General features: G+C 39.7%; 1 protein-coding gene across 1 annotated transcript; it reads right to left on the bottom strand.

The window, feature by feature from the left end:
* Positions 1-570: 570 nt before the first annotated feature.
* Positions 571-11,449, bottom strand: LOC141908590 (uncharacterized). The gene is made up of 7 exons (XM_074798687.1): positions 11,234-11,449; positions 9,385-10,027; positions 8,641-8,812; positions 7,619-7,756; positions 6,947-7,076; positions 6,320-6,458; positions 571-5,958 (listed from the first exon to the last, which is right to left on the bottom strand). The coding sequence occupies exons 2-7, from the start codon at positions 9,929-9,931 to the stop codon at positions 4,592-4,594; spliced, it is 2,493 nt and encodes an 830-aa protein (XP_074654788.1). The 5' UTR covers positions 9,932-10,027; positions 11,234-11,449; the 3' UTR covers positions 571-4,591.
* Between the last annotated feature and the right edge of the window lie 214 nt (positions 11,450-11,663).

Consider the following 11,663-nt stretch of genomic DNA (forward strand, 5'->3'; position numbering starts at 1 on the left):
AATTCAACTGCCAGAGCGGTTTTATCTTCATCACAAATCACAATTGACCCCAGAATCCACTACATGTCACTGTCACACAATTGTCTCTGAGGAGAGAATCCCACAATGATAATAAAAAGTCCGAAAATGAAACTTCGAGATACCGGTAGTAGTTTATTTCAACGTTTCGACTATATCCTAATAGTCATCTTCAGGAATAATCTTAGGATATAGTCGAAACGTTGAAATAAACTACTACCGGTATCTCGAAGTTTCATTTTCGGACTTTTTATTATCATTGTGGGATTCTCTCCTCATCGCGTCAACACGGATATAGTGTTCTACCAATCGTGACAATTTTCTCTATAGAAAACTTTCACTTTAACTCAGCACTTCACTAAGTTCACTGGGCTGAGGCTGGACAGAGATAATTACCGAATCATTTAAATTTTCTTAGGATATTTGAACGATTCTGACAATAATTGACTGGAGGGACACGTATTTGAAAAAATACTGCAGCTCCATTCCTGATACATTCAACTGATGCAAAAACACAGCAAATTATGACAAAATATAATTGTTTAACTCCATAAAAATACTTTTATTCCGCAAATCTGTATATTTTATGCACAACATCACATACATACTGTGTGACCACCAATGATTGTCCGGTCCAGACAGGTTTGAAAATATGAAAGCCCCGTCCAGGCGACAAATATAAACGAATCAGAATGCTAAAACATAGAGTTCTCCGCGTAGTAAAATTCAAATGAAAATTTCCTTTTGAAATGTGTCATGAAGACTGGTACTTTCGGTTGACGAAATATCGACGCATATTCTAGTAACTTAAATCCCTCTTAAGAAGTTTAAAATGAAAAAATACTCCCGTCTAAGATACATCGAAAGCAGTTACCAGGTGTATTCATACCGTTGATAATTCTTTACGATCAGTTTTCAGAAAAATACAATATTTCTAACGTACAAAAATACGGAATACTTGTGGCAATCTTTTCCGAAGGGAATAAATAGCATAATTTTCATTATCTCGCAGTGCGTCACAACCAACAACGTATCGCCTGTAGGCGGCGCATTCAACCAATTGTTTTCGGTAGAAAAATATTATCATGGAATGTCAAAAGGGAAACGAACACACGTCTGTCGATACTGATGTTTGACAAAATATCGGAATAAACGATGAGCATACGATTGGTGGAATTTTCTGAGCACAACCCAGTTGTAAAATGTCTGCTTTCATACACAACCTAGTTCTCTTTGGAAATCTAACGCAAGAAGGAACCGAAGGAAAAATATCATTGTCTCGTAGAGATTCATCCCATTACAGTGTGTTTATAATATGTCTGCTCTTTTCAGAATTAATGCAGCCTGGAATCACCCATCCAGCAATATATCATTAATCATCAGGTATAATATTTAGAAAGTTTGTTATTCATTTCTACAGTGGGCTTGACTTAAATGCCCTTCTTTACATAGATTATTTCATAATATTATACCTGATGAGGCTTGAGTGACATCAGCGAAATCGATTGTGCTGTAACGTACTATTTTCAAAGATTTTCAAAGAATTTTGTTATTGTTGTGATTCTGCTGCGGATTTATAGATCATTTTACTTTCTACAATGTGCTGGCTGACTTAATGTCTGGCAATTTGTATGGTCATTTTTAATTACAAATCTCTCAGGCAAAGTCCTGAACGCAAGTGAAGCGTGGACGATCAAAAATTGGAAGAATGGTGATGTAATATTGAATATCTAAGAGGCTATGATCAGAGCTGCAGATTGACACCTGCATTAACAAGAGATGAATCCAAGCCACAAGAAATATTGGTATTTCCACTGAAGATTTCGAAAAAAAAAAAACAAACGAAAAACATTTCTCCGGTCTTAGCGCGTAAATACTCGTGTACCGTACAGAAAATAATAGTAAATAGACAGCTAGAGACTAAATGAGAAAAACGCAGATAAAAATGCAAATGATGTACATATATACGCTTACATAATAATAGTAGACAGAAGAGGTATACATCGTAAATACAGGAAATACAATAAATGAATGAATAACTAAAAGTAAAATCACCCATAACGTACATCAAATGGTTGATAGATTTCATTAATTTCCTAAGTAACGCCACGTAATCGTTTTTGTTAACTTCAATTTTGCTATTCACGTCTTGATTTGACATGTCGAACACGAAAATATGGAAACGAATTTCGAACAAAAAAAAAAAAATGCGACACGAATGCGCCGTACCTTCTACCGAGAGGTCGCACGTCGACCTACTTCATGCACCGGACCGTCACAAATTTGAACCAAATGATTTGCATGTAAAACCGTTAAAAAACGTTTCGTAAAATTCAACCGATTATAATCCGTATCAATAAATCCAACACCCGCGATTAAATTACCCTAAAAAATCACGTAAAATTCATCTTCAACCGTTAACAAATAAACAAGTATTTTTTCCCCGCAAGTAAATGCCTACTTAAAAGATTGCAAAGACGGTACGTTTGTATAATCTGTACATTTAAAGTTTTAATTTGAATAAATGAACTATGATTTTTTTTCGCATGAATTTCATTAAATGCATGATTAGAGACTTTTCACGAGTAAAAAAGAAAAAAAAATCGGAATTTCATTGATTTCAATCAAATCTCCCTGTACACTACATAATACGAAATGCATATCTAGAAAAAAGCTTCATATACCGGTACTGGAATGGAAAATACAGAATCATTGGAATGAATACAAAAATTCATAACCAAAACCTCGAAGACACAATGTTTGTATTCATATCTCTGAAGAACACGGCTGCATTAAGAACGTTCCCTGAGTGTCGAAATACACAGTAACTAGATGTCCTAGTTGCGAGACAGGGGAGCGACCTAAGCATCGAAGATGAGACGAAATGGCTGCCAATAACATCTGCTGAGGCTAGTCTCCGAGAATGATTTCACTAGGTCCGAGTCGACTAGCTGTTGGTGACTTTACGCTAGGCGTTTGAATGGCCCAGCAAACCGATAGCGACTAAACCTAAATCGGGAGCATTAGATAATGATATCAACCTCAAGAGAGTTGAATTGAATTCAAATACCCTTCAATTATTAGTTTTACTGAGTAAAGTAGACTCAAGTTCAAGTCGGATATTTGTCGAAATATCTTTCCGACTCTATATATGACCACCCAATTAGTCTATATCGCTCGACAGAAATATCCAACTCGAGCGGAGTCTACCGCAATACTCAATGACGTTCTCATCAAACAATTCAATTTTCGACTACAGCCTCGCGAAAATGAAATGATAAATACTGGTACTTTTTTCACAACACGCCGTTTGAGGGAAAATTCATTCGTTATACGCAAAATAAATCAAGCGTCAATGAGACATATTTTAATATTCTTTATACAAATATCGATAACATATACTGGTATATAATCATACATAATATCCATAATACATATGTTTATATCAGAATATATGTCATCATTTACTTACGAAACTATAATATTTGATTAGCCGTTTATTTACAACTGATTTTTTCAACTGATTTTCATTCACAGTTAGTTATGATTCCATTGTTGTTTTTGATTTCATCCATTTTTGAACGTAGTACATATACGTCGTGTAATTCGCCTAAACGCGAGATATCTCGTATTTCTAGTTTCGCGACATCATTGCCGCTATCAGTCGTCTCAAACGTCTGGTTATGTCGCCATACCCACTTCCGAGATATTGTGTATTGTTGTACTGCTAGTGCCACCATCGCCACTTTGAGATATCTCATTTATCCCATGCCACGTTAGTTGTCACTACTGCTATGCTAGTTACCACTGGCTATCTTAAAGCCATGATCACGCGGACGATTTGGCCTGGGTCAAAATGGTCCCGAGAAGACCGGCGTTTTGAGCATTTACACTGAAATGACTCGTCATTGCTAAAACGTGAGCTGAACCATGCTATGGCAAGCGAGGTGAGTCAACAACAATCTAAAATCTACCAATTAGAATAGCCAACAGAAGAATCCTGAACCAGCATTAACATTCAGTAATTTGACCCGTGCTTTTTGGCCCAGACCCGGTCAACCAGGCACCATAGCAAAAGGTCGGCCTAGGTGATCGCGACTTAATTTGTAATGTGATCGCGACTTAAATTGTAATTAGTAGTAGCAACCGGGACGAATGATTGTGGCATTGAATGTGAAATAAGAAATTAATAGCCAGCAACTAGACGTACCAATTCGTGCTGACCCAAATGCCACATGCGTACTAGATGCAAATACCGACGCAAAAACATAATTATATTTAACAACGAAATATGGTGTGGGAAAAGGTTAGAAAATAGATTTCTCGATGCATCGCATCGACGATGAAAGTAGCAGACAAACGGATGGAATGATCAGATAACGAAGCGGATGACGATGCACATTTCTGCAGATAAATGCAGTTTAAGAATCGAGACACGAAATCTTTTTTAAAACAATGTTTCGTTAAAAGAGAAAATACTTTAAAGCCTGTGTCCGCGGTGACGCGACGAGGAGGGGACGAATGAACGAACGAAAAATATATTTCGAGAGATGTAGCGATATTGACGCGTCGCCTAGCTCGACGTCGACAACATCATCGCTTGCTTATTCTGCAGCAACTCGGCTAAAATCGGCATGCACGACTTATCCTCGTCGACGAACGACTTTTCGCGCGTCACATTCTCGTTTGAGTCCTTAATCGATTCGGTGACTTTCGAAATGGCGACGACGACCTCGTCGGCGAGCACTTCGTTCTCGACGTTTTCCGAGTTCTCGAATTCCGATGAATTGTCGAGTTTGTTATCGGTTTCGTCGAGCGACTCGTCGATGCAGAGCGCATCGGCGCTGCTGTCCAACTCCGTCTGCCGATTCGGTTCGACTCGCGACCGTTTGGCGGCGCCGATTTCTTCCGCGTTGTTTTCTAATTTACGCTTTTTCGACGACGAATTCTCGTCGTCTGCCGATGTAGCCGATTCGTCTTTCAAATCCGGCAACGATTCCGTAACGGCCATTTCGTCGACGTCGTTGCGAATCGTTTCGACGGCAGCAGTAACCGCGTTATCTTCGTCGATCGAGCGCGTTTTACTTTGCGAAGATTCGTTTTCCGCCGATTTCAAAAACGTCGGTATCTTCAACACGGGACTCGGCTGCTTCGCGTTATTTTCCGCCTTGCTCGTTTTCGCCGACGATTTCACGGCCGTCGTCGTCGATTTCGACGAATTTTTCCCCTGCTTCGGTTTACCGCGTAGAAACAACTCCAACACGCTGATCAGATCGGCGTCGTTCTTTAGCACCCACTGTCCGGTTCCCGTGTTCACGATATCGTAGTTCGAACCGAATAAGAAAATCGTGTTCGCCTGCGGCGTTTGATCGTTCGAACTGTACGCGACGACGCTGTCCACTTCATCAAGGTAGTTTCCTGCGTTTGATACCGAGTTGCCGAACGGAGGCACCTGATCGGGTAATACTGAAGATTTGTGTCCGTTACAAGCAGCAGCAGCAGTAGTTTTCGACGACGACGAAATTCTCTCCAAAGCCGGCGACATGATTTTATGCGGCGTGCCTTTACGCGGTTTTCGCGCGGTCGTGCCGCCGACTTGCTGCGATGTGTCGCTAGCCGGAGATTGCGACTCGCGTTCCGACGATTCGCTGTCCGAGTTCAGCAGACGACGCGTAACCGGACTGTGTAAAGACGACGACCCGCTCGTGCGTAGCGCTTGCTGTAAAATCGACACCTCCGTCACTTTCAGACCGTCGACGCGATCTTCGCTGGCAGCGTCCGCGGTCGGAGAATTCGCCGACGAATTGTTCGCGTCCTCGTCGTCGTGTTCGCCGGGGAAACACAGCGGCAGTGTCATGTGATGATTTCTCTGTTTACTGGGTGAATCGCGCGAGGATGGCGACAACGGTTCGCACTTAACTGCAACGCGCTGCGATGAACCTGAAGTAAAAAATTCATACATCATAAATAATAATCAACATTTTGGCAGATACAGTAGACTCCGCTCAAGTCGGATCTTTTGAGACCGTAAAGAAGACTGACAATATTGAAGATTACCAAATAGTCAATGATCTATGGATCTTCCAGAGATTCATTTAAAATTATTCATCTAACTATCTAATATAGCTGATCATTCATTTCAAACAAATAGAAGGATTCTACCTAAAACATTTCATTTATAAATCTTCGATATTGTGGGAAAACATCAGATTCATCAGTTTCCACTGAATCTCGTAACAGAATTTCACCATTAACTGATAGAACGATCACATTTCACGAGTGAAATAAACGGTTAACTTACAGTCGTCCTTGTATAGGGAGTCGATTGACATCGGATCGCCGCCAGACGCGACCATCAGTCCTTTCAGATCCATAGCTAACATCGTACTGTCTAAACCATTCGGGTTCTCGTAATTACCATTCAGACCATTGTTCATCGTCTGCAAGAAAAAGATTTTTGTTAACGAATCTGAATTTTGCTAAAATAATCGTTAAAAAGAAATACTACTAACAATTAGTAATCTAAATAGTAGGAATCAGGTTGAGGAATTCCAGTTGTAAGTTTACATTTTACTCTATGAAAATAAACTAATTTCGACTGGAATCATATCTAACTCCTGAGTAGTGGCCACTTTCCAGCCATTTACAGAATCCCTGACTTATCATCATAGAAAATTCCTTGAATGAATTTGCGGCAGGTGAATGGAGAAATTTCAAGGTTTAAAATTTTACAATTTATTCATTATTTATAAATCAAGTACTGATAAAGAAACGCATGTTCAATAGCATATCCAAAATCCATGAATTTTCCAGATGTTTTTGCAAATATGTCAAATTCCCTGAATTTTCCATGATGTTTCGGATTCCCCGAGTTTTCCAGATCGGTGGCCTGTTGTTCAATAGTTAAGCTTTCCGTATTTGAACTTACGTCTTCGAAACTGCCGCGCGAGAACGGGTCGTATCCGCGGCGCTGTACGATCGATTTGTCTCGAATGATCCGATTGATCGAACTGATGCTCGGTATGTTCTTCTCCGTACAAATTCCCTCTTCTAATAACCTTAAAACGAAACACATCGATATAGGTCATTCTAACGTCACAGTCATACAAATACATGTTTAATCTAAAACAGATCAGGTATAGAGTATGTAATATCCGGGGTCTGCGGTTTTATAGACTGGGCATTGAGGCCTTAAAACATAATATTGAAGTCTCAAAATAATATTGCTAGAATGATGCGTTTAATGAATGAATTCATTTCGCATTACGAAGTTACATCATATGATAATGAAATTTACAAGGTTTCATAAGGTTTTTTCGGACAATATAGTGGGAAAAGACCATTGAAAGTTAGGGGAAAAACTAGTCAAAGAAGTTAATCTTAAATCTATGCACCAGATATTAATGATTTCTTCTTTTCTATATAGTAAAACGATCAGAGCTTTTATCTTAATCATTTCAACCTTTTCATGAAACTGAACCAAGTTCAGAAAATATCTATTCTATCGAATACAAGATTATGCTGCCACCTAGTGACATCACTAACCACTAAATGCTTGTGAAAATGATATCATCTGCCTACACGTAAAAACGCTACTAACCTTTGACGAATTTCCCACGCAAACATCTGCGGATTCTCCGCCTTGTAATCTTTCACTTTCGTGACGACCTCCGATGTAGTAACTTTAGGCTTGCTACCGCCGATCTGTCCGGGATTTATGTTACCGGTTCTACGGTATCTAGAAAAGTTCAAGGCGAACATGGGATAAGTCTCTTTTTATTCACGCGATACACCACAACAACCGCCGAGCAGCGCCGCACGACGTTGACACGACTTTCATTGAGTTTCCGCCCAATAAGACGACGACAAGCGAGAGATACCGCCGTGTAAAATGACAATTGAATGAACCGAACTATCCCCCCTCGAGGAATCCAAAACCTTGGTACAATTTCAGTACGATCCAGTTACGAACGCAAAAAAAAAAACGCTCGAAGCATTTCTTCTAGGAAGGATAACAAAGTTATTCATCGATACAATGTAAAAGAACTGAATACAAAATCTTTCGACGGGCATTTTTCTGCGGATCACAAGGTTATAAGTTCACTAGTCAGTAAGTTTCTATCACAGGTTACTGATTCTGGTATTCATCAAAGAGAACAACAAAGGAGTGCGATTTAATCGGAATCGAAAATTTAGTATATCATCATTAATAAGCTTATTTCAATAGAAATGTTCCAAGTAGGAAGCTTTTCTCATTTTCTCATATGTTTCGTGGGATCTTACCGTACCTGGTAACAGGTGGGATTACTATGAAAATTAGAGTCGATTTTTACTAGTCGACTTTAACTTAGTTTAGACACAAATGAAAAGTGTACAAATATGAATATAACCAATACAAAAAAGTCGATATGTACAAAATCATGTTCATCAGGAGTGTTTTATCAAGATTACTGAGAATTCATTAGACTAGGACTGATATTCAGGACACAACTCAAAAGCGACCTTGTCAAGGTCACTTTTTATTTAAGTTGAATAGCTAGAATTTTCGATTGTCATCGAACACCTGGAACGAACACCTGTACGAATAGAAAAACCGATAACGCGCTCCTCGTTTCCGCTCACCTGTTCAGAATTTTGCTGACACACCCGTGCGATACTTGTAGTTGACGGCTGATCTCGCAGGGACGCACGCCCTGCAGAGCGAGGCGCAGGATCTCCACTCGTAGGTGATCGGGTAGCGGCCGTCCGTTCGTGAACACTCGACCGTACTGATTGATATTCTTACCATCTTCACCTGAAAGATTTAAAAAAAAAAATTTTTTTTCATGATGTAGTCCATTTAATCTGTTCGATTTCGTTATAAAACAGTCCAGGATGACGTCCTGAAAGTGTAGGCATTTGTGTCAGACCATTTGTTAGTTCATTTTCAAAAACTTTCATAACGTCAAAACTTTCGAGGACACGCAAGGTTTTTTGAAAGCGTGTAGATAAAACGTCTTACGTCTGCTGGTATTAAAATATATTTGATAGTTCAGTTCGAAATAACAATGTCTCAGGCGAAGTCTTGAAAAAAATGTGGCATTCGGAAATTCACTTCTTATAATTCAACGGATGAAAAATGTTCTAGGTCTGGACCCAGTTGCCCCGAGTTGATAAATAAACATAATGACAATTGAAATTGCATTGTAACCATAGCGTTCGTCCACCGGTTAACTCATCCAACTTTCTAGCAACTAAGCCTTCGATTTCTCAGATGATAAAATAGATGGAAGAATAAAGAATTGAACGTATTGAACGACTGATAGGGAGCAGACGACAACAGATTGATAACCGCACAAATCAAATTCACCGTGTCCAGTCACTCACCGGATTGTTTGTTACGTGATTTCCTCATCGTCGACCCGTCCTCTCCTCCGGAATGATTCGCGTCGTCTCCGCTCGTTTGACTGTTACAGTCGTCGTCGCCGCCGACCTGCGTAATCAGCAGCATCGAACCCGATTTCCTCGAGCTGCCGCCGTTTTTCGACGTCTGCTGCGGAGACTTCGACAAGTCGAGCGCCTGCGATCCAGCTCCGCCGCCGGCCGATACGGTCGTGGCTGGCGCGATCGGGATACCCGTATAGGCGGCGCTCATTCCCGGGTGTATATACGGCATGTACGGCTGCGGAATCACCAGTAGCGACTGATTCGCCGCGATCATCGACGAGTTGTACAGACCGTTATACGCGGTCGGGAATTGCGACATACCGCTCGGCGGCGAATGCGATTTCTGGTGCGCCACGTTCGCGCCGACGCTAACGTTTATCGGGCTGCAACTGTTCGATTTGTTCGGCGATTTTCGAGGACTCGGCATCTTGGCGATTTTAACGAACGCGCTCGCAGATTCTCGATTCGTTTCGATCGCGTCTGCCATCGGTTGCGGCGGCGATTATTCGTAAACGCATCCGTCAACGCAAACCGTCGTCGCGTTGTCGTCCGTCGTCGGTCGTTATTTCAACATCCAATTATTCTGAAACGACAAGACGTAGAAACAGATATAATAAATATGTTTACATCCCGCGTATCTAACACGCAGTCATCCGTTTGTTACGTTTTTATAAACGCTGTTATAACAACCATTGTTATAATAAGAATTTGCGGTACTTAAATACAGGACTCCGGGGTCTTCCGAGACATCTGTACAAGACCCTGAAAACTTTCGGTGTCCATTTATTTCATGGTACTTTTTTTCAATGTAATACGTAGTTTTTTTCAACAATATTTGTCAGAATGCCCTTTTCTTTATCAATTTGCCCTAAATAATTTGACAAGACCCTAACATTTTGCCCCTGGATCTATCCCTGCACATTCAGTGTAGCTCAAATCCAGAAATAGTCGCAAAAATCTACGCTGTAAAATGGCTATAGGAGCAAAAATATCGGTACTTTAAAATTAAGCAATTGTGATGCAGCCATAGGCTAAACATGGAAACTTATTCATACTCAGTAAACCTGATCTCAAAATTGTAACGTGAACCGGTCATCCTTATTACCGAGATGATGTATTTTACCGAGATGAAATTAAATATAACATATTTATTTATTCCATATCAATTTTAACCATTGAAATCATATTATATCAATAATAAATGCCTGCTGGAGTCATATTTTACATATTTTGTCGGATAATTTTGTAGAAAAATAACTTTTAACTTTACCGAGATGAGATCGTCGATCAATCAAATTCAATGAAATTTTATTCCTAACCGAGTTTACGTATTTGAAGTCAAAATTTTTTTGAATAAAGAAATATGTAAAATATGACTTTAGAAGGTATTTATTACTGATATAACATGATTTCAAGTGTTAAAATCGATAAGGAATAAATAAATATGTTATATTTAATTTCATCTCGGTTGATCTCGGTAAAATACGTCATCTCGGTAATAAGGATGACCCACGTGAACTGGTTTAAATCTAAGCCAAGGACACGCTACTGGGACCAGGATCACAGAATGATTACATTAGTCACCGATACACAACGCAGAGCTAACGAAACTCTGTGAAACAGTTTCTTGATCCAGTTCCACAAATAGGATTAACTCCTAAATCGATTACGATAATCCGACTTAACTAGGAAAGAAATCAACTTTTTACCGAAACAACTGACCCTTGACAGTCGTAAAGCACATGCTCATATAAATCGAAATATCACCCATAACATTTCCAATATTTACCTATGTAAACTGCGGTGCCGATTATCGAAAAAAGTATCTAAAGTATCTGATAGAAATAACATAAAAGCATCTGTTAATAAAACGCATGTGTGGTCGCACAATAAGATCCAACTCGGAAACGACGCGCACACACTTTAAAATCCTTTTTCAACCATTCAGACAACAATACGCGCATATTGTTCACCGCTTGACTGACCCTCTCTCTCTCTCTCTCTCAACCCCTACCACTTGTATGCTGATTAGACAAAATGTTCTTCGCATACATTTGCACGCCGCATAATAATAATGAGTCAACTCGGTCACCACCGAAGCATGTATATATTATCAATGTATATATATATTGATAAAATGTACTTTCTATACATGCATACAGTTATAACACACTGAGCAGTGAGCTGATTAGATGCAATTAACTATTATTTGTTCGTTG

The sequence above is a fragment of the Tubulanus polymorphus genome, chromosome 7 (assembly GCF_964204645.1).
Source record: "Tubulanus polymorphus chromosome 7, tnTubPoly1.2, whole genome shotgun sequence".
Lineage (NCBI taxonomy): Eukaryota > Metazoa > Nemertea > Palaeonemertea > Tubulaniformes > Tubulanidae > Tubulanus > Tubulanus polymorphus.